At 40.9% G+C, this 24,551-nt stretch overlaps 1 protein-coding gene across 3 annotated transcripts in view; it reads right to left on the minus strand.

The window, feature by feature from the left end:
- The window catches only part of LOC109082869 (cytosolic phospholipase A2 gamma-like), a 45,027-nt gene extending 25,159 nt beyond the window's left edge, over positions 1–19,868 (minus strand). For 2 of the 3 annotated variants that reach the window (XM_042723301.1, XM_042723300.1), the window contains exons 1-5: positions 19,747–19,867; positions 19,613–19,638; positions 19,313–19,427; positions 19,064–19,206; positions 18,781–18,982 (exon numbers count right to left, since the gene is read on the minus strand). In XM_042723301.1, the coding sequence (XP_042579235.1) occupies positions 18,781–18,982; positions 19,064–19,206; positions 19,313–19,427; positions 19,613–19,638 (486 nt within the window). In that variant the 5' untranslated portion in view covers positions 19,747–19,867. Of the gene's footprint in view, positions 1–18,780; positions 18,983–19,063; positions 19,207–19,312; positions 19,428–19,612; positions 19,639–19,746 lie in introns of all 3 variants that reach the window. The other variant, XM_042723302.1, reaches the window with a different exon arrangement.
- Between the last annotated feature and the right edge of the window lie 4,683 nt (positions 19,869–24,551).

Consider the following 24,551-nt stretch of genomic DNA (forward strand, 5'->3'; position numbering starts at 1 on the left):
TTTAAATAAAATTTATTATTATTATTATTATTATTTACAACTGTGTGTAAAAATAAGGGTCGTTTTTGACTTTGGTCTAAACAAAGAGCAGAAGGACTTATTGAAAAATGCGAATTTATTCTCTGCCAGCAGGTGGAGCTTTTTGCCAGGAATATAGACGTTTCCCCAGTAACCACAGTAAACAAAGCAGCGCAGCACTTGACTTTGAAACTTGCAGCATTCATATTTAATCAGTTCAATAGCCTTTTGAAGTGTAAGCTATGTCTCACTATACATGTAAATATACATTTACATGTATATTTAGTCTTCTCCTCCCATTTCTACCAGTGATCATTGTTTCCTTTCCCTCTGTACTCCCTGCAGAGATATCAGTAGCATCACTGGGCTGTAGGTTTCCAAGCTGAAGGGACAAATGGGTTGAAATTTGTATGTGTTGATCGTGTGAGTAAGATGTGTTTTATACAAGATCTGCCAACTGGACAACCTTGGAATTTGTTGTCGTGATTATTCATATAATGAGGTTTGGCCCATACAAATTACGGGAGTTTTACCAGAAGCGAATGTCGCAAACATATAAAATATGCCCAGTGGGATTTTTTATTTATTTATTTTTTTATAGAAAGGAAAAAAAAAATACAGGAGAAATACGGGAAAGTATTGGAAGTGGATGATAGTGGGATAGATTGGTAAAATAAGGGAGAATCCTGGGAAAAATGGGAGGGTTGACAGGTATGATGGAGGGGTGTTCCACTACAACCCACTTATCAGTTGGAAACCCAAGCACTTGGGAAATGCCCTCTAAATGATGGTTTGGCCAGCAGCCATGGCTTCACACACCTTGCCCCTTAACCTTACATGACCGAGGACACCAGTTGTGCCATATTTGTGCCACAATCGGAGGGTATTCAAAACAGCTCTGTAGTCAAACAAAGAAGACTGGATATTTGCAGAACTCACTTTCAAGTGTTCCTCATAAAGGATGTCATAAAGGCATGGTGTGAGTCTTTGGATCTGGAACCACCAAAGCAACGGTGGGTACTTGTACCGATGAACTCTGCAGGAAATGTTACAATCAGTTCTATGTACCCAATACAGGGCACAGAAATACTGTTCGCACCTTCAACCTCCAGCAAATCAGAAAGGGAATTAATAGGGTATTCCGAAAGACATTGCTCATAAAAAGACAAAGGAATAGTGGTAACTTGTGAGCCAAATTGAATCGGGAAACCAGTGCTGATTCACACCCCTAGTGAAGGATGGGTTAAAGGAATAGTTCACCCCAAAATTTTAATTTGCTTAAAATGTACTCATACATGTACTCATTAAAAAAAAAAAAAGTTCCCTGGTTCAGTCTGCCTGGCACGTGAACTGCCCTCAGTGAGTGGAGGTTGCACTGTCCCCATAAGAGGAGGCATCTTCCCATTTTTTAAAGGGACCATGGCCTGAGACCGCCCTGGTTATTTATAAAGGCTATCGCCATCATGTTTTCCCAGTGGACGAGGACATGGTGCCCCCTTAGGGTTGGCAGGAAGGCTTTTAAGACCAGAAAAACTACCATAATTTCGAGGCAAATAATATGTAGGTGTTGTTGCTGGCTGGTACAGGAGCAGAATGCAGGTTTGCCCTCACATTTTACATGTGTTATGGTTATCAAACATATGGATTAGAATGCTTACAATGCTATATAGGTGTGAGGGCCCATTCCACAAGGGTATGGCCTCCTCTTGGTCCAGTGGAATTTCTATTGGTGAGATTTGTGGCAAATTATAGGCCCATTTCAAATCTTCCATTTATGTCTAAAATTTTTGAAAAAGTTGTGTCTGCTCAATTGTGCTCCTTTTTGCAAAAAAAAAAAAAGATCTTTATGAAGAATTTCAGTCAGGTCCCACCATAGCACAGAAACTGCACTTGTTAAAATTACAAATGACTTGCTTCTTGCATCAGATCAAGGCTGCATCTCATTGCTAGTGATCTTAGTGTTGCGTTCGACACCATAGATCATGACATACTCATAGATCGATCATAAAACTATACAGGTATTCAAGGACAGGCTCTAAGATGGTTTATTTAAATGGGGAGTCATCTCATTTATCACCAGTTAAATATGGAGTGCCACAAGGATCTGGGAAGCACAAGTAAAAGACCAAATACACATTAAACCTTCGACCAGGCCGCTGGATTCCGCTTTTTGGGCTGGCAGGTGGATTCTTACAGTGGTTCAGTGATTCAGTACAGAGTAAAACAGGAGTTCCTCTTCAGGAACTCGAGCTGCGTCGGAAACGCTTCGGGGAATGCCCTCAGCGTGAACCGCTCTGAATCACATGTGTAATCAGTCCAATGGATGGGCGAGACGTCATAGGCGGGTGACGTCAGAGACCAGGAAGCTTAAAAGCACATGTGGCGAAGCCGGCATTAGCCTTGTGTCTTTCAGCAAGTGCTCTGTGTGTGTGTCAGTTGCTATCTGTTTGTGAGTCTTATTTAGTGTTGTTTGTCCACCATACATGTCAACACTTCCGTTTTCCCAGGAGTCTCCCGTATTTCACATCCATCTCCCACCCCCCTCCCGTTTTGTTATTTCTCCCAAGAAACTCCCGTAAATTGTATGGCCCTACCTCGTAATATGGATAATCATATCAATACATTATTCCAAGGTTGTCCAGTTGCCAGATCTTGTATGAAACGCATCCTACTCACACAATAGATTACATCATACAATTTTGAACACATTTGTGACCTCAACCTGGCAACCTACAGCTCTGTTGCGCAGTTGATATCTGCGCAGGTAGACGGGGGTATTTGAATCAAGTGTCACTAAAAATGGCATTAGAAAGCTCAGGTGGTGGCACGGCGAAAAAAAAAACTTAATATAGCTGGTCGGAGGAATTTAATTTCTTATCACGAAGCAGCATCTACAATTCCCACGCTTTTTGCAAAGTATGTCCGAGTGGCAACCTCCCGCTCTCTCGTGAAGCCAACAAGGAAGTGACTAAAACTGCAATTCATCGACTGGCCGCTTGAGGCTTGCTGCAAAAGGGAGTCAGTCCCATAGACTCCCCATGTTAAAATGCCCAACTTTACAGCAGGAAAAAAACATGTTTACAGCCTGGTTCAAAAAATGATTTTGGTCTATATAGCTAATTTTGCCCTTCATGACAACTGTGAGGATTTAAACTCATCTGTTTAAATTATATTAAGCCTTAAAGTTTTGCATAATTTAGGGCGTGGCGCTTGAGTGACAAGTGGATTGCCGCTGCTGATAATGCTGTCGAGCTAGGTGGGCGTGGCTTCAGCAACCAGATCCTGCCTTTTTTGCCCATTTTCGATTATCCGGGAGAGTCGCGCGGTGACGCGCTGCCAAGATGGCGACGGCCCGCTCTGCACACTTTGGGGTTCAAAAACGCTCTTCAGGAGTCTATGGGTGATGTCACGGACACTATGTCCATGTTTTTATACAGTCTATGAGTATGTCGCACTGATTTCAGTATCGGATACGGTGGAAAAAACAACGTAACGCAGCACAATAAATCCCAACAGCACAATCGCGCTGTGGAGGCACAAAGGGGCACACCTGCGATTTCAAACTTTATCACTCCCTCCAGAGGGATACTTATAGCAGCAAAGTCTTCTACTTACAATTATAATTCTGGATGTAAGAAACACTAGGAAACACCTTCATGTTAAATACATGAAGTACTGTACTTCATGTATTTAACATGAAGGTGTTTCCTAGCGTTTAACATGAAGGTGTTTCCATGTACTTCAAGTACATGAAAATTTTTGCTACATGTTCCGAATGCACCACAGTGTTTCCTATTATGTAATATAAAATTTGTTATAATAAAGATAAATAAAAAAGAAACATGAATAAGTCTCATTATCACAATAATTCTTATTAATAATTATGTATTATGTATTATGTGTATTTAACTTCCCTTTGACCTGCCCCAAACCCAACCCCCATCTGTCAAGTCCCGCCCCCGCATAACCCCCCACCACCCCCAACTGCCCTGCCCCCTAGAGTCTTCCGGATTTCGGTATCCAAATGTTGAAAGGTATGTTGTCCACTGATAAGCTCCATTGTGTCAAAGCTTCAGTCAAGAGAAGTTTTGGGCGAGAGAAGGCAGCGTTCAGGCTGTGTTTTTTTTCCCTGCCTGCAAAAAAAAAAAGGGGGGGTTGGGACACACGCAGTTTGTGTGTTGTCTGCTTGAGAGTGAAGCACGCAGAATCAGCTCTCGAGGGAGTTGACGGCTGCGACACGAGCGTTTGTTACTGCTTTGCTTCACTCTCAGAAGGGTCTCTCTGAGGAGGAAGCCTTCACTGGCGTTTCTCGCGGTGCCGGCCCCGCTTTCGCCGAGGCGGAGCGCTGGTTGTGCTCACGGGTTTCGCTTTCGGATCCGGTGAAAGGAATGTAGACAGGCAAGTCCCTATCTTCTTCCTTAACCACCAGATCTGGCGCCCGCTCTAGGGGTTTCGGAAGCCCGCTAAAAATTGCAGTACTTTCCCCCGGTGAGAGGGTGTGATGCTCTGCCTGTCTTTCTCTGAGGAGATTGATGTGGAGAGCGTCGATAAGCTCGCCAGTTGCACAAGCATCATTTACACAAGCATATTATGCCTGATATTAAAATGAACAGCATTAATGAGGAGTGGAGCTCACGCAGTCGGCTAAATGTGCTTTTCTCGCTGTTAAGCACTCCGCTCTCACCGGGCACGCTCCGAGGAGTGTGTCCATGCGTGCGATCTTACGATTGCCGTCCGGTGCTGCTGAGGCACGGCGGTGACCAAGATCGCGGGATCACGCATGATCTGGCGGATGGGTTGGAGACGGCTTGTCCTATCTCCACCTGTGTTCCCTAGATCTAGAGCTCGTTCTCGAGGCTTGGAAGCCCGCGCTGTGGTTTCTTCCCCCTCTGAGGGAGAGCTCGCTGCGGCATTCATTTTTCTCTGAGGAGATTGATGTTGTTTGTGTGACTGAGTTAAAGAAAAAAAAAACCTGCGCACTGCCAAGGCGACGCGTATATTACATCATTTCGTTTTTGATGTGAATTTTCCTATATCAGACCGTGTTACTTGTCTGGTTGTTTGACTACATTTAATTCTGAGGAATAAAATGAAATATTTTCTGACTATGAGAAGTTAGATGTACAGGGGCTCTTGGGATATAATTTCTCGAGTGAGAACACATGTTTACCTCTCTTCCTCTGAGGAGGTTGAGGCGGTCAGCCAGAAGGGACTCTCTGAGGAGGGAGCCTTCACTGGCATTTCTCGCGGTGCCAGCCCCGCTTATGCCGAGGCGGAGCGGTGGTTGTGCTCGCGGGTTTCGCTTTCAGATCCGGTGGAAGGAATGTAGATGGGCAAGTCCCTATCTTCTTCCTTAACCACCAGATCCGACAACTGTGTTCCAGCTGTCACTTCTTGTACTCCGCAGTGTCTAGAGTCAGAGTGGCGCTCCCAGGCCGAAGGCTTGTAGCGGAAAGCGGTTCTGCTTATGAGAGTCCTGATACTGTGGCTCAGGACCTCAGAGGGCAGGCCCCTCTGGGGAAGAGCGGTGTACACCACATTACACGGTGCCCATTTCTCCTCAGTGCCCTCAGAAGATCGATCTGCCAACCCTGCCGGTGTTCCAGGGTGCAGCGGTCTCCGGCGAGCGCTTCTCTCAGTTACCGAATGGAAACGTAGCGGTGCTAAGAGGCTCGCTACCTCTACGGAGGTCTCTAGAGCAGCTAGTACGGTCGTTCCCTGCCGGTCCGCCGCTTCAGGGCACCGAGCTAACTGCTCTGATGACACCGGAAATCAGTCTCGAGGGACTGATTCCCTTAGTAGACTATTTGGCAGCGTGAAAACTACTGCCAAATGTGTCTCAGTGGGACCTGCACACTGTAGTGAGAGGCCACAGAATCCAGTTCGGTTCTCCTCCGCCTCAATTCAGCGGGGACTTTCCCACCCTGGTGGGCCCCAAGCAGGCTCTGGTTATAGAACAGAAGTAGAAACTCTGAGGATGGAGGCCATCGAGGTGGTCCCTCCTCACGTTGCAGAATCCGGGTCCTACAGCCGGTACTTCACTGTTCCGAGGAAGGATGAGGTGTTGCGTCCTATTTTAGATCTGCGTTTTTTAGAAACCGCTTCAGGGGACTGAAGTTCAGCACGCATGCACAGACCAAGTCTGAGGACTGGTGTGTCAAGATGGATCTAAAAGATGCACTTATCTCCATCCTTCCTCATCGGAAGTTCCTGAGGTTTGCTTTTGGGGGCAAAAGCCTACCATTAAACTTTTGGGGGCAAAAGCCTACCAAAAGTTCTTCCTCTGGCCCTGCACTCTCACCCCACACTTTCACGACTCAACCACATCAACGATTGGTTGATATTAGCTCAATCAGAGCGGATGGCAGTTCGGCATCGAGGTGAAAAAAGTGTGGCAAAAGTGTGCATTCTCCAGTACAGAGAACCACTTATCTGGGCGTGGTGTGGGATTCAACCACGATGCAGGCACGTATGTCACTGCCTATGTGCCTTGGACATGTGGAGGAAGCCTTGGTTCTTGTCTCAGGGCCCGGTGCTCGGAGCTCCTTGTCGCCGCGTAACGCTAGCGACGGACGCGTTCCTCACCAGCTGCAGTGCAGTCATGAGTGGCCACCCTGCCCGTGGTCTGTGGAGTGGTCGCCATCTGACATGGCATATAAACTGCCTGGAGATGCTGGCCATGCTTCGAGCACTATAATATATTCTCCCTGACCTAAGAGACCACCATGTGTTGGTGCGCACCGACAACACAGCGGTGGTCTCTTACATCAACCACCAAGGGGGTCTGCGCTCACGTCGTTTGTACAAACTAGCATACCAGATCCTTGTGTGGTCCCAGGGCGAACTCCTCTTGCTGAGAGCAGTCCACATTCCTGTGCATCTCAATATGGGAGCAGACATCCTGCCAAGGCCCAGGGAATGGCGGCTTCACACTGAGGTGTTGAAGCAGATTTGGAGAGTTTTTGGCCAGGCTCAGGTGGACCTGTTTGCAACTTGAGAGACATCACACTGTCCCCTCTGGTTTTCTCTCTGACTCATCCAGCTCTACTGGGCTGGATGCCATGGTACAGATGTACAGGCTTCCTCTGTACGCTTTTCCCCCGATTGCTCTGCTCCCGGGAGTTCTGGAGAGAGTGCGCCGGGATGGAGTCCGGCTGCTGTTAGTAGCCCCGTTCTGGCTTGGCCGGGTCTTGGGCCTGATTTCTCTCTTTGACGGCACTCCATGGGAGGTTCCAGAGCTCCCTCAGTGAGGAAACTGTACGCCTTGAAGTGGAAGATTTCACTTCTTGGTGTGGAGACCGCCAGCTCGACCCAGTTAACTGCCCGGTTGGTACAGTTCTGGAGTTCCTGCAGGCCCTTCTCTCTGCAGGGTTGACCCACTCCACCCTGAAGATCTACGTGGCGGCCATTGCAGCCTACCGCGCCCCTCTCGGTGGCCAGTCAGTGGCCAGACACCCTCTGGTTACACATTACCTCTGCGGTGTGCTGAGGCTAAGGCCTTGGCCAGAAGAAGCTTATGCTAAGCGGTGGATCAGGATGCTAACCTAAAGCCTCGAGTCCTCTGATCTCCCTCTCTTGGGGGTCAAGACTCACTCCTCTGAAGTTTGGCCATTGGACGGGTTGTCCCCAATTACTGTCAGGCTCCTGGCTCCTTCTCTTGCTTTAGCTGTGCAGTTTCCCACACTAGGCAGAGATTTGTAAGTCTGGCGGCGTGGGCATTCTCGTTCCCCGAAGCGTTTCGGACGCAGCTCGAGTTCCTGAAGGGGAACGTCTCAGGTTACGTATGTAACCATGGTTCCTCGAAGGAACGAGATGCTGCGTCGCAGTGCCACACTTCCGGCATCTCTGCCAGCACTTGCTTCATCCACTTGAGGCTAATGCCGGCTTCGCCGCACGTGCTTTTAAGCTTCCTGGTCTCTGACGTCACCCGCCAATGACATCTCGCCCATCCATTGGACTGATTACACACGTGATTCAGAGTGGTTCACGCTGAGGGCATTCCCCGAAGCGTTTCCGATGCAGCGTCTCGTTCCTTCGAGGAACCATGGTTACATACGTAACCTGAGACGTTTTCCCCATATGCGTTTTCACACAACGCTTGTTCCCTTATCTCAGGGAACCGAGGTTATGTTAGGAAACTGGAGTGCTTCCTTTATGAGATTTTAATTATGTAATCTTCCTAGAAGGCTGGTGTCAATTTGGTGCTCTCCCTGGCTGTGTTGTCTTGCCGGGGTGATAGCGCATTGAATCCCCACTGTTTACACTGCTGTGTGCGTGTGTGACTGCTGTCTTCCTCAAAGGGCAGGCTAGCCATTTTTTGATGTGGTAGTTTCTTTTACAAATTGTACAGTTTTCACCTTATATTTTTTGAGTGGATTTTACTAATGTGTGAGTGATTTTATTTTATGATTTTGCACTTGTGGAAATTAGCACCGATACCGATTAAATACCAAAAGTTCTGAGTATCGAACAATACCGATACCGATCTGATACCAGCACAGTTTTTTTTTTTACATTTCTATACCTCAGTTTGTGTTGACCTGATCATCACTCTTTTGTGTATTACACACAATATACTAAATATAGACAACTTTATAATAAAGAAAAATAACAAATTAAAAAGATATAATCACAATCTATGAGAAAAATACTATTATAAATTAGGTTAGTGGATAATTTAGTAGCATAAGTTACTCTACAAAAATAATGAGTTCATAATAATTTTATAAAATCTAAACATTTAGAGAAAAAAAAAAAACATTTAGTCTGGGAAAAATAAAAGTAAATAAGTGTAATTGCCCTTTGTATTGTAATATACATTCATGAAAAACAAGTAAATATATTTAAATATATGCAATAACAGTGGTGGACAGTAACAGAGTAGCTTTACTTCGTTACTGTACTTAAGTACATTTTTCAAGTATCTGTACTTTACTGGAGTAGTTTTATTTTAAGTAACTTTTACTTTTACTTCACTACATTCCAAAGCATAAGATCGTAGCTTTTTACTTCACTACATTTCATAAAACATATCGTTACTCCATATAATATATCACGTGCTCCGACACGCAGAAGCGGTGTCTGATTCAAGAACTAAATGATTCTTTTCAATGAACCTTTTAAATCGGTTCGCAAATCGCACCAAACGAATCATTCACGAATTAGAATGATCTGATTGCAGCTGTTCTCGAGTCTACAACTCACTGATTCAAATGAACCGTTTAGTGTATGGAGACAGATTAGTCTCAAATATAATTCACGCAAAAAACACGATTCACACATGCGTAAACAATTTCACATGCATGAAACCTAATTCACGTACATACAAAAAAAATTCACGTGCGTGAAAAAAATATATATTCACAAAAAGCAATTCACATGCGCAAAATAAAATTATATATTCATAAAATACATTTCACAAATGCAAAACACAATTCGTAGATATACAACTGTGCACAAAAACCTTTGAATGTTTAAAATGTACGAGTGTCTGAATGTACAAATCGTCATTTACTACGAATCCACTCGGATTTGTGTGTGTGTGTTTTTGAGACTTTCCTGGCAGAGCTCTCTTCCCACGTGGGTCTGTCGTACTCTTTAGCCAATCAGATGCGAGCTTACCATTCAACCAATCATATCATAACCCACTGAGAGTGCATTCAAGGAGCACGATTCTGCGCACCTTTTGCGCAATATGGATTAATTAGAATGGAAATTAAGACTTTACATCGGTAATCCCATAGACAGTAAAAGAAATGGACACAGCGACCCAATTGGAACTCAATTGAGACAAGTGAAGCACATTTTTTAGCGATTTTTTAGAACTTCCGTTTCTGACGCGCAGACTCAAACTAAGCTTGATGACGTCAGCAACCTGTCTGACAGATGTAAATCTTCTAGTAGCTGTGCGTGCAAACTGCCATCGTTAATCTTGCAGAGACGGCGAGCTTGAGCAGGGAGTTCTTTGGCGTGAGTGAGCAGGAGTAAGTATTCTGATTAATTATTTTGTATAGTATTTTAAAATGTAACGCCAGGGCTTCTATAGGCTTCTCTCTTGACGTCTCCCCGATTGCCTGCGAGCTTCTGAATGCACTCTCGGTGGCTTATGATATGATTGGTTGAATGGTAAGCTCGCATCTGATTGGCTAAAGAGTACGACAGACCCACGTGAGAAGAGAGCTCTGCCAGGAAAGTCTCAAAAACACACACACACAAATCCGAGTGGATTCGTAGTAAATGACGATTTGTACATTCAGACACTCGTACATTTTAAACATTCAAATGTTTTTGTGCACAGTTGTATATCTACTAATTGTGTTTTGCATTTGTGAAATGTATTTTATATGAATATATAATTTTATTTTGCGCATGTGAATTGCTTTTTGTGAATATTTATTTTTTTTTCACGCACGTGAATTTTTTTTTGTGTGTACGTGAATTAGGTTTCATGCATGTGAAATTGTTTACGCATGTGTGAATCGTGTTTTTTTGCGTGAATTATATTTGAGACTAACACACTTTGTGACATTTGCGAGTCTCTAGTGAACTCAATTCACAACCGGGAGATCTTGTGAGCACACGCGACTGATGCTGCTAAAAGTAAGTTACTAATGTCGATTTTAAGATTAATTATTGAACCTGAAAATCATATTTAGGTCAAAATTGTAAGTTGTTTGTGAACTAAATCTTCTGTAAAGGGTGATCCATTTAAGCCCACTGAAATGCTTGAATGCAAACACATCAGCATCAGTGCCTCTTAGGTCAAAAAAACAAAACATTAAATTAACACAGATTAAATAAAATAACTAATGCACGTTCAAATTCCCGCTGCCGTTACGCATTTATCCCTATGTGACGTCTGTTTTTATATTGTTTATCAACAGTATAAACGTTTATATTGTTTGAATTAACCACCCAAGTAGACAGATATGAATGTTTATTTCATACCATACTGAAAATAAGTAAATATTGGTAGCTGATGCTAACTGTCTAGCTAACAAGCTTGCTGGTGCTAAGTTGAGGTTATTTTTAAAAATAAAGTCCAAATATTTTTATTCAACCACCTAGATATATTATATCTGGGGGGAAAAGAAAGGCTATGATGTTCAGAACATGGTAACTACAGTAATTATCAAAGTGGGAAGTGATGCCCTCTGGGAGTATTTGGCCAGGAGTGTTTTTACACCACAGACAAGGTTTGTGAAAATGTTCTTCCTAACTTCAGGCCTTATTCTCATGTCAAATATAACTGTGATGTTCTGCAAAACAACAAATTTTAAAACACTTTTTTTCTTACTGGTGAAAATCTGATGATCAAATGTGACCCTGGAGCACAAAAGCAGTCTTAAGTCTCTGGGGTATATTTGTAGCAATAGCCAAAAATACATTGTATGAGTCAAAATGATTAATTTTTCTTTTATGGCAAAAATCATTAGGATATTAAGTAAAGATCATGTTCCATGAAGATATTTTCTAAATTTCCTACTGTAAATATATAAAAACTTATTTTTTGATTAGTAATATGCATTGATAAGAATTCATTTAGACAAGTTTAAAGGTGATTTTCTCAGTGTTTTGATTTTTTTGCACCCTCAGATTCCAGATTTTCCAATAGATATCATCCTTTCCTAATAAACAAAGCATCAATGGAGAGCTTATTTAATCAGCTTTCGGATGATGCCTAAATCTCAATTTCAAAAAATTGACCCTTATGACTGGTTTTGTGGTCCAGGGTCACAAATCTGTTTTCTCTCAGGTACATCGCAGTGTAAGCTTCACAGTGAACATTACATCACTCTTGTCAGCGTAGTCCATATCAACAACAAAAATATATCTTGACTCCATGTAGTGGTTATTTTGAGAAAATTCCAGGTATTTTGAGCAGTAGGATTATAAAAAAAAAAATACGTGCTAATATAAAATTAAGTAGCCAGCCTATATAAAATTGCAAAATAAATCTATCTATCAGTACTTTTTTACTTAAGTACATAAAAAATCGAGTACTTTTGTACTTTCACTCAAGTAAATTGAAAAAAAAAAGGAGTACTTTTACTTTTACTGAATTATAATTATATTATACTTATCAATACTTATATCCAATTAGTTTATTGTTCTTATTATATTACTACTGTGCAATAAATTGAATACATTTCTTTTACATTTATAGTAATGAGGCAGCAACATATGTTATAGAAGACAGAACAAGAAAGGCTATTAACAATTTTTCATTGCGCAAAAGTATTATAACATGAAAGGCTCCAATACAGAGCGGCACAAGCACTTATGTGCATCCCGTGCACAGAAAGACGCGCTTGAACCAAAAGAAGATACTTTGAAGAATGTGTCTCAACTAAACAGCTGATGGTTGTAACTTCCATAGTAAGGTTAAACAAAAAAACTATCAGAGTCATTGGGGACCAGAAACTGTTTGGTTACCCACATTATTTAAAGTATTTTCTTTTATGCCCAACAGAAGAAAGAAATTATTACAGGTTTGGAACAACTTGTGGGTGTGTAAACGATGACAAAATTTTAACTTTTGGGTGAACTGTCCCTTTAAGTCAGACAGTCCACCGTAAACAACTGAAATGTTTCCCTGCAACTGCGCGTTTATCATTAGTTACAAGACAGACCCATTGATAACTTTCCCATTCAGCCCTACATCTGGAGAGTCTTGTGTTCAAAGGGCAGATGTGAGCTCCTATGTTTTAAACCGCGCAGGTTTAACAGCACGCGTTCTTGAGACGCCGTCGCTATGGAAACAAAGACGTCAAAAACACGCTCAAAGGAGTAACTGGCATAAAGTTGGCTTGACGTTGGACATTCGATATTCGCAAATCTAGGGACTGTCTCTAAAGTTACATGCAAAACTACTATACACTTCTCTAACGTCAATAGCATGCAAGGAGAATGACTAACAGTCATGAAAACAACTGTTAACTGTTCATCCAGGTGTCAACTATTATGCACACCTTTTATATTTTTTGATAATTATTAAAATAAACTGTAAATCATATGGAAAACAATTGCTACTTTTCATTACCGAATGGACTTAAACACAAACTTAAAGCTCAATACCATTTGAACAGATTGACTAACATTCATAAAACATACTGTAAAGTGTTCATCTAGGTGTCAGCTATAATGCATATTGGCATATTTTACATTTGAGCCCATTTGGTAATGAAAAATAGCAATATTTTACATATGATTTAGAGTTTATTTGAATAATTATGAAAAATATAAAAGGTGTGCATTATAGCTGACACCTAGATGAACACTTTACAGAATGTTTTATGAATGTGAGTCATTCTGTTCAAATGCTATTGAGCTTCAAATTATGGCATATTTTACATTTGAGCCCATTCGATAATGAAAAGTAGCAATATTTTACATTTGATTTACAATTTATTTGATTAATTATGAAAAATATAAAAGTTGTGCATTATAATTGACACCTAGATGAACACTTTACAGTATGTTTTATGAATGTAAGTAATTCTGTTCAAAAATGCTATTTAGCTTCAAATTTGTATTTAAGTCCATTGGGTAATGAAAAATAGCAATATTTTACATATGATTTACAGTTTATTTGAATAATTATAAAAAAAAATGAAAGGTGTGCATTATAGCTGACACTTTGATGAACACTTTACAGTATGTTTTATGAATGTGAGTCATTCTGTTCAAATGCTATTGAGCTTCAAATTATGGCATATTTTACATTTGAGTCCATTCGGTAATGAAAAGTAGCAATATTTTACATATGATTTACAGTTTATTTGAATAATTATGAAAAATATGAAAGGTGTGCATTATAGCTGACACCTCGATGAACACTTTACAGTATGTTTTATGAATGTGAGTCATTTTGTTCTATTGAGCTTTTCTATTGAGCTTTATGAATGTGAGTCATTCTGTTCTATTGAGCTTTAAATTTGTATTTAAGTCCATTCAGTTATGAAAAATTGCAATATTTTACATATGATTTACAGTTTATTTGAATGATTATGAAAATATAAAAGGTGTACATTATAGCTGACACCTAGATGAGCACTTTACAGTATGTTTTATGAATGTGAGTCATTCTGTTCAAATGCTATTGAGCTTCAAATTATGGCATATTTTACATTTGAGCCCATTCTGTAATGAAAAGTAGCAACATTTTACATATGATTTACAATTTATTTGAATAATTATGAAAAATATAAAAGGTGTGCATTATAGTTGACACCTAGATGAACACTTTACAGTATGTTTTATGAATGTGAATCATTCTGTTCAAATGCTATTGAGCTTTAAATTTGTATTTAAGTCCATTGGGTAATGAAAAATAGCAATATTTTACATATGATTTACAGTTTATTTGAAAAATTATAAAAAAAAATATGAAAGGTGTGCATTATAGCTGACACTTTGATGAACACTTTACAGTATGTTTTATGAATGTGAGTCATTTTGTTCTATTGAGCTTTAAATTTGTATTTAAGTCCATTCAGTTATGAAAAATTGCAATATTTTACATATATTTTACAGTTTATTTGAATGATTATGACAATATAAAAGGTGTACATTATAGCTGACACCTAGATGAGCACTTTACAGTATGTTTTATGAATGTGAGTCATTCTCTTCAAATGCTATTGAGCTTCAAATTATGGCATATTTTACATTTGAGCCCATTCGGTAATGAAAAGTAGCAAATTTTTACTTTTGTTTACAGCTTATTTGAATAATTATGAAAAATATAAAAGGTGTGCATTATAGCTGACACCTAGATGATCACTTTACAGTATGTTTTATGAATGTGAGTCATTCTGTTAAAATGCTATTGAGCTTCAAATTATGATTTTACACTTGAGCCCATTCGGTAATGAAAAGTAGCAATTTTTTTACATTTGATTTACAGCTTATTATGAAAAATATAAAATGTGTGCATTATAGCTGACACCTAGATGAACACTTTACAGTATGTTTTATGAATGTGAGTCATTCTGTTCAAATAAAACTGTTAAACAGTTAACAGTTGTTTCCATGACTGTTAGTCATTCTCCTTGCATGCTATTGACGTTAAAATGTATAGTAGTTTCGCATGTAACTTTAGAGACGGTCCCTAGATTTGCGAATATCGAATGTCCAACGTCAAGCCAACTTTATGCCAGTGCTTCACTGATACTTTTTATTAAAGCTGATTTCATTATAATTGATGTTGGTATTATAAACAGTGCAAAATACTTATTTTTTATTAAAATATGTTTTGGCCTTTGTAAAATATGGGACAAATCGCGTCCTGTATTGATTTGATACGGGACGCATCATTTTACCATTAAATACGGGACGATTCCGTATTTTAAAGGACAGGTGGCAACCCTACTGTATTAAAACAGTTAAAAGGTAATAACCGATCTCAACGCGCAGTTTGAATGCTGTATGCAAGATAACTGACAGCCGCAGCGGAAAGAAGAGTTTATGTGAACTTGAATTTAATGACTTAAATATTCATCTGTACCTCACATTAAACTATGGAAAGGTCTCAGATCACTTGAAATATAGTGCACAGAAACTTTTTGGTGCTTTATAACGTTTTTTTATGCCTTTCGTGGGGCTTAACAATATGGAGGAATTATTTGGTCAGATTATAAACTAAAAGTCTAAAACTAAATGTCTTAAACCAAAACTAAAAATCTAAATTTGAAACTTAAAGTCCAAGTCAAAAATTAATTTGGTATTTAGGATTGGGCATTTGGTATTTAGGATAGGGCATTTTCTTTTTAGGGTTGGGCATTTGGTCATTTAGTCATTTAGGATTTAGGATTGGGCATTTGGGGATTTAGGATTGTGAATTTGGTATTTAGGATTGGGCATTTAATCATTTAGCCATTTAGGATTGAGGATTGGGCATTTGAAGATTGAGGATTGGGCATTTGAGGATTGAGGATTGAGAAGTGTATGCAAATTAGGAGGCGTGGCCCAAATACTGGAGGCTGGGTTTGAAATGGCTGGTGCGCAGAGGCACCTTATGGACAGCAGAGGGAGCTCCCAGTGCTAAGTAGCACACTGTAATGAAGCCAAACGGAGCGAGTGAGCGGCTTGAGCGAGGACTGTGTGATAACTTCAACTTAATGACAGCTTTGTAAAATTTGTGGCCTCAAACCGAGCGTACAACTGATGCTTGCGCGCGCGGTAAATCACCTCCGCGAGATGAAAACAAAATCGCACGCGAGGAAACGGGAGCCTGCGAGCTCATTTCAAACTCTCGCGCGCGCGTGACATGTTCTTTGTAGTGATGGGTCTTTCCCAAATGAGCCGAATCAGACAACTTAGTGAACGACGAGAGCTGGCTCGCATATCTGAATAGAAAACAATAAAGATTTGTTTCGTCCAGAGGTTTGGATATATATATATATATATATATAACCTATAGAAATTAAATCATTATGTAATAATGAAATAATGGATGCATTTTATTTTATTTAAAATAATTGACTAATTCAAAGAACAAAAAAAGGCATGAGGGAGGGGCCGGGCCATCACACACACACCACACACACAGTGTCAAACTCGGAGAAGAAACCGCATCAGCCCCTCGAAAGTAAGGCAGCTTGCATTTCTGAATGCAAATCTATCATAAAATAAAAATATGATCAGCATTGTGTGTGTGTGTGTGTGTGTGTGTTCATGCTAGTTATACAAAACATAACTAGTGAGATAGTTCATGCTGGTTATATAACATGCCAAAAAAGATGGACCAGTTTAGTCCTTTCAGTTATTTATTTTTCTTTAATATGGGTTCTATTATGTTGTTCAGATTCAGATTGTATTTGTTTTGTAATGTTGTTGTTTCTATACATTAAAAAGTTGTAATTTAAATGCAAATGTTTAATAGTATTCTTTTTTTCATAACAAATCAATGCATTTGTAAAGAAATTGTGAGACATTGTTAGTTTGATTTCATTTAATAATTTACTAGAATTGTTTTCACACCTATCATAGTCAAAACATTATTGTTTTTTAAAGAGCCGTTTGTGAGTCAAACGAGCCGGCTCACGAAAAAGACCGAAATGCCCATTTGCGCGCAATACAAGCCCTCGCGCGCGCATGATCATTCCCCTCAGTCGTGACAAAAATAAAAGTGTTAGAGAGAGCAGGTGAGAAGATCGAGTGCGAGCAGCTGGGGAATGATCATGCGCGCGCGAGGGCTTGTATTGCGCGCAAAGAACATGTCACGCGCGCGCGAGAGTTTGAAATGAGCTCGCCGTTTCCTCGTGTGCGATATTGTTTTCATCTCGCGGAGGTGATTTACCGCGCGCGCAAGCATCAGTTGTACGCTCGGTTTGAGGCCACAAATGTTACAAAGCTGTCATTAAGTTGAAGTTATCACACAGTCCTCGCTCAAGCCACTTACTCGCTCCGTTTGGCTTCATTACAGTGTGCTACTTAGCACTGGGAGCTCCCTCTGCTGTCCATAAGGTGCCTCTGCGCACCAGCCATTTCAAACCCAGCCTCCAGTATTTGGGCCACGCCTCCTAATTTGCATACACTCCTCAATCCTCAATCCTCAAATGCCCAATCCTCAATCTTCAAATGCCCAATCCTCAATCCTAAATGACTAAATGATTAAATGCCCAATCCTAAATACCAAATTCACAATCCTAAATCCCCAAATGCCCAATCCTAAATCCTAAATGGCTAAACGACCAAATGCCCAACCCTAAATAGAAAATGCCCAACCCTAAATAGAAAATGCCCAATCCTAAATACAAAATGCCCTATCCTAAATACCAAATGCCCAATCCTAAATACCAAATTAATTTTTGACTTGGACTTTAAGTTTCAAATTTAGATTTTTAGTTTTGGTTTAAGACTTTTAGTTTTAGACTTTTAGTTTATAATCTGACCAAATAATTCCTCCATATAACAATGTCTGCATCCGAAAACTTAGGCAGGTGACTTGCTGCCTCGCTGCCGTATCAGGCAATGACTTTGCAGGCAGCATTTTTGCACAAAGGCACCTCATGAAACTGATTTTGGACAGGCTTCTGAGGCAGAGTAACGGTTTAATGAGCTACAGCAAAATATAGAGAGCTTCGGTGAAGTGGATATTTCATTACTGCAATATTAATTTCTCGCTAGAAATGACATAAAAAATGGAAAACGTTGATCAGAAACATACATTTACACGCAAACTGACCACTGACCGCAACTTTCAGACACCATCTTTATTTTTTGGCTTAATGGTCACAGAATGGAATGCACAGGATTGTGGGATATCAAAGGCAGCGAAGGATATATCTATGCTGCCTTCAAAAATCGGCCAGATGAAGGCATCTCAGGAGACAGGAACTGAAGCTAACATTGAATTCAGACATGCCTTGATGCCTTCCTAACTTGGAATGCATCCTCCGAAGGCAGCATTTTTCAGTTTTCGGATGCAGCCACAGTATATGCACAATATCGGATTTGGATCAGTCTGCTCTGACTGATACCCCGGTCCAGCAGAAAATGCTAATATCGGAGCGATACCTATTCTGAATATGAATATCTTGCCTGTCTCACCACTGGCGAGCCCCATTTCATTGAGTTGGATTAGATGGAAGGTTTTTATTTTTTTAATGTCTTCTCTGTTTATTTGCCCCTATGCCACAGCTAATTGTTACTGTCTGTGACCATCTACTGTGAACTTATTGTTTACTGATGGTCACTTTTTAACTATTTATGATCAGTTGCTAAAAAGCTGTCAAAATGTCATGAATATTTACAGACCTCTTTTACAAATGCTGTGACGACCAGCACTGCCCAGACGTCAGTCAAACTGAAGAGGTCTTTCCCGTAGTAATAATTCTTCAGTTTGGCCATTGCGTCTCCCCAGCTGACTCCTGGTCCGCTGATTCTCTCAATGATTTTGTTCTTCACAGTGTCTAGTTTAGTGGACCAGTCTGGTTCTTGGTATAAGGAGGCCATGCACTCAAAGAAGAACATACTGCTCTCATTTTTGACATTCACCTCAATTCAGTCTCAGTGTGTTTGTTGTTTTCAGGGTTCGTACCAGGTGGATCCAGAGACTCCACTCAGATAAAGGATGCAGTCCAGAAGACCCGCTTTATCAAGCTGAACCAGGGATCCCAGCAAACCCACCATGGCTCTTTGTCCTCCTCCAGAACCCAGTAATGCTATGTGTGGCACTTTATCCTGAAATGTAGTTTGATTTTGCAAACGTTTGATGATCATCAGTAATAACATAATTTGTAGAAAGATGAAATATATAGGCAGATATATGAAGTACAATATGTTTTACCCGACTGCAGCTTATTTTAAGATTCTTCAGGCATTGTAGAACAGCTTTTTTTCTTTTGACTACAAACTCCTCCTCATTCTTAATCAGAGAGTGTTTGATTCTCACCTCACCACTACTGCAGAGGCACAGACAGACAGAGCAGTCTGATTTTAGATATAACTACAATATAGTCTGTAGTTCCTTTCGATCAGTTGTTCTCAAAATGATCCAGTTTGTTGTAAACTTTAATAGTGTAAGTAATGCAGTACAGTCCTTTTTTTACTTCCTCCATCATTCTAGCAATCTGATCATATTACATACCTTTCCAATGATTTGGATGCTCCCATCTATAAAACAATGGAGTTAACATTAAAGTGAAGGGGAACGTATTAGCAGAACATCTTTTGAAAATCATCTTGTGAATGTTTTGTAAAAGCTTTAAAATGTGTACTCACTGTTCTTGTGTAGTCTTGTAAACCAATAACAACTCAGCAGTCGTTTTCTTTAGGATCAGGAAGAATGTGCTCTTTTATAAGGTTCTGAAACTAAAGTCTAGATGACATCATGAGGGGTGGAGATGGTGGGAAATGTTCTTCAGTGGAAATTTCTCATAATCAAAGTAAGATTAGAGTTGTGCGTGTTGTGGTTAGAGATGGTTTGCAGTGGGGATGTGTGTGGGGGGGTATACATTATAGCATTTTTTTGCTTGCTGACAATGTATTGCTATTTTAGTATATAAATAATTGAATACTTTATTTTATAAATAGATACAGTTCTGTATTAATAGTCAAGCAAATGGAACCACCTTAAAGGGATAATTCACCCAAAAATGAAAAATTCTGTTATTTACCCTCTCGTCATTCCAAACCTTAATTGTTAATGGTATGAGATAATTTTGAGAATGTTGGTAACAGAACAGTTGCTGGTAGCCATTGACTTCCGTAGCACTTTTTCTGTACGATGTGGGTCAATGGCTACCGTAATCCGTTTGGTTACCCACAATCTTTAAAATATCTTCTTTTGTGTTCTTTTTTTTCTGACAATGTTTGTTAGTCAGTCTGCTGACAATCCTATTTTTCAGGAATAAAAAATTAAGTCAGATAAACAAACAGAATTTTCCTACAGGGATATTCTGCACTTGAAAATTTTTTATAAATCACAATGTATCACAATATGTTATCATAATACTTAGCCTATCACAAAATCACAATAATACTGTATCGTGGCTTAAGTATCGTGGTAATAAGCAAAACAAACTGTTGCACAGGGAAAGTAGACATGCACAGTTTTAGTCATATTTCATTTGTGTGTGTTTGTTTGTTTTTTACATTCTTTACACTATCATTTATAGTATAGCCAATTGTATATCCCAGAGTTTCACACTGATTAATACTAATAGATTTCAACTTATGTCTGCTTGTTATGTGAAGGCCCTTTTAAAATTTTTGACTTTCAGCTGATCAAACCCTGAGACAAGGTGGGCGCCAGCAAGGCCATGCTGCTCCACATGCTGAACACCTTGCCCTTCTCTTATGGGCTGATCATCCAGCAGGTGTATGATAACGGCAGCGTCTACAGCCCCGAAGTGCTGGACATCACTGAAGACGCCCTGCACAAGAGGTTCCTGGAGGTCAGTTCAGTTAATGCTGCTCATGCATCATATGTTGGGATTTGACCAAAAGAAAGATGTCAGATTAAACAGAAGGTTAAAAGAAGTGTTATGAACATCAAGGAAATATTGGCAAAGAATGTTAAACAAAGAGTTCAGGACCTCTAAGATTTAAATGTTTATTGTATAATGGTCAAAGCAAGTCGGAGATGATAAGTGAGGGACAGTGCACATCCAGACATGGCCGTATCCAGCTATGAGGTCACAATATATTTTTCATATTCAGAAATAAAATTTGAAGTTTTCTGAATGACTAATTAGCACTTTAAAATGCCTCCTGTCAGTGGCTGCATGTATAATTTAATTAAGGTTTGCCTAGATTGCTCAGTGTCCATAGTGTGAAAATAATGAAGAGTGAGCGATTCATGTGAAAGGGGCTGTAGAGAGAGTTGTAAGTGAGGCTGCAGGCAGAGTGACACGTTTCCAGATCCAGATATTAAAATGCCTTTAGACTTTGGAATTTATTTATTTATTTATTTTTTTTACTTAATGTGACAAATTGGGAAGCTGCAGTTTAGAGTAAGTGACATTTGAACTTATTTCAGTTCACTTCATTTGTTTTGTTTCTTACCATTGCAATACCTGGCTACACTGCATAACCAGCACTTAAACTGACATGGGCATGTTATTGCTGACAGGGGTTGTAAAATTATTAGGAGAGACTAGACTGACACATATTAGTCATTGTAAATTAGCTCCCACATTTTAATTGAGACCAGTGATATTGCTGTAGGATGGATTCATGGGAAAGAACCTTGTCTTGTAGTGACTTGAAGACAACTTAATGATGAAGCCAAAGGGTATCTATGGTCTTTGTTTATCCTTTCAGATACTGACTGAGAGGTTTGTGCCTTATTGTACAGAAGACACTCTGTGGTGACAAACCCGGCAGAATAACAGGAACTTCAGACAGAGAAACAGGCTCTTTAATCTTTAATCTTGAGATGGTTCTTTGGAAAGAACAAACTATTATAATTAGGTCACAATTAACCCCTTACTAGTCACACCCCCATTTTCAGCATGGAGACACAAATGAAATACTCAAAATAAAAAGATTGCTGCTCATGAGTCTTTTTTTTTTTTTGCACAAGATCCATGCAAATAAAAACCTAGCAATGCAGATAAATACATCTTTGTACTGACTTTTGATGCTAAGAAACTTTTTTACAAAAAAAAATAATAATTAAATCTGATACATATGACACAAGTGTTCTAACCAATAATATACATCCCTTACAGAAAAACCACATGAACTTCACATGTTAAAATCACATGTGAAATATGGAAACACATATGAAACGCACATAAAACATGTGGTTTTGGAATATTTTCATGGTGTTCACATGTGATCACTTGGGTTTCACACATTTACACAATGAAAATGTTCCAAAACCACATGTCCCAAGAGAGCCCATGTCACACCGCTTATCTCTCTACACTGGCTTCCAGTCACGGCTTACATCAAGTTCAAGACATTAGTGCTTGCCTACAGAATGGCTCGTTTTATCCTTTATCCCTTCCTGTCCTAGCTTTTACTATTTTGAATGATGACTGAAATCTTTATTAATGGGTCCTTCTCATGTTTATTGCCATCTTATGATAAATCGCTTGTTGTATTCCTCAACTGTAAGTCACTTTGGATAAAAGTGTCTGCCAAATGAATAAATGTAAATATAGGATGCAGTTATGGAAAAGAACCTTGTCTTTTAGTGACTTGAGGGCCATCTTCATGATGAAAAAATGGCGAATGGGGGCTACAGATGATTAGCTTACACCAAACTAGTTCCCTTTCAGTCGGTCACTCTCGACGCCACGTCGGTGACCGACGAAAATGGGATATCGCTTCGATAGACCAATCTACTTCGAGTGTAAAACTAAACGAGCCAATGCACATTGGCATGCAATTATTGCATCCAGCTGCCGCTGATCACAGCGTGAGTATAATAAGGCAGCAGGTGCAATGCATACCAGCTTTTCGCTTCGGAGCCGAGCGTTAGTATCGTTCTGCTCAACTGTGTCTGCTGTGAACTACGAGTTCAGCATGCTCTCGGAAGCTTCGTGTGTTGGTGAGACGGCGCTTCAGCGGTGGTCGTTCCAGCATCGAGTGGATTGCACACTTCAGGCTGCACTACCCCCTGTCGTGTTGCAAGCGGCCAATTCCCCTGTGCGCCTCAGCCATCTCGGAGCTGCGAACCAGGCTCCGCTTCCTTCAAAAAAGGGGGCTGAGTCCCATTGCCACTGCCGCGATCTGGGGCTCGTTCTGGCGGCCGACAGACGAGAAACACTTTCAGCAGTAGCACGGGCGGTTTGAGGATTACAGTGGTGGCAAACCCCGCAGGGAACCAACCCTCTGGGGACCATCACTCCTCTTGCATCTCCGATCCAGAGGAGTAACCCACGGAACATGCTGGGCCCTCTTCAAAGAGTGTACCAGTGGTATCCAATGGGCCTCCCCCCGAACAGATGTCGATCTCAGCATCGGAGGGAGAGCTGTCAGATGAAGATTCTGTGGTCCAGGAGCACCATCTCTGGCTATATCTGGTTGAAATGAGGGACGCCGATAAAAAAGATCAGTCCCTTAATGCCTGTGTCCAAGACCGGCCTCTTCGGTGACGTGGTCGAGAACCTGGACCAGCAGTTCTCGGCTGCACGGGAGCAGACTGAGGCAGTCCAACCTTCAGCAGCAGCGGGCAGTTCAAGAGCGTCAACAAAGGCCCTACTCACGCACCCTCTGCCAACCCGTGGAACCAGGTGAGCCCTGCACCCCACGCTTACGCCTTGAAGTGGAACCTGTTTGTGGAGTGGTGTTGTTCTCGCCGAGAAGACCCCCGAAGATGCCCGATTGCGGTCGTGCTTTCCTTTCTGCAGCAAGGGCTGGAGCGAAGGTTGTCTCCCTCCACCCTTAAAGTCCAGGTTGCCGCTATTGCTGCGTACCATGACCCCGTGAATGGGAAGTCTTTAGGTAAGCATGACCTCGTCATCAGGTTCCTTAGAGGGGCCAAGAGGTTAAATCCTTCCCAGCCCCCCTCAATACGCTCTTGGGACCTGACTCTGGTGCTGAAATCAATACAGCAGGGCCCATTCGAGCCTTTGCATTCAGTTGAGCCAAAGTTTCTTTCTTTGAAAACTCTGCTCCTGCTTGCACTGTCCTCCATCAAGAGGGTAGGGGACCTGCACGCATTTTCAGTCAACGATTCGTGTCTAGAGTTTGGGCCTGCTGACTCCCAGGTAATCCTGAGGCCCCGACCCGGCTATGTGCCCAAGGTTCCCACTACACCCTTCAAACACCAAGTGGTGAACCTGCAAGCGCTGCCCCTGGAGGAGGCAGACCCAGCCCTGGCTTTCTCTGTCCCGTCCAAGCATTGAGATGCTATGTAGACCAGACACAAAGCTTCAGGAACTCAGATCAGCTCTTTGTCTGTTACGGAGGCCGGCAGAAGGGGAATGCCGTCTCTAAGCAGAGGATGGCCCACTGGATTGTGGATGCCATAGCCCTGGCTTATCAGGCACAGGGTGTGCCCTGCCGTTCAGGTTGCGAGCTCACTCAACTAGAAGTGTTGCATCCTCCTGGCTGCTGGCTCGTGGTGCCTC

This window comes from Cyprinus carpio, chromosome B5 (genome assembly GCF_018340385.1).
Source record: "Cyprinus carpio isolate SPL01 chromosome B5, ASM1834038v1, whole genome shotgun sequence".
Taxonomy (NCBI): domain Eukaryota; kingdom Metazoa; phylum Chordata; class Actinopteri; order Cypriniformes; family Cyprinidae; genus Cyprinus; species Cyprinus carpio.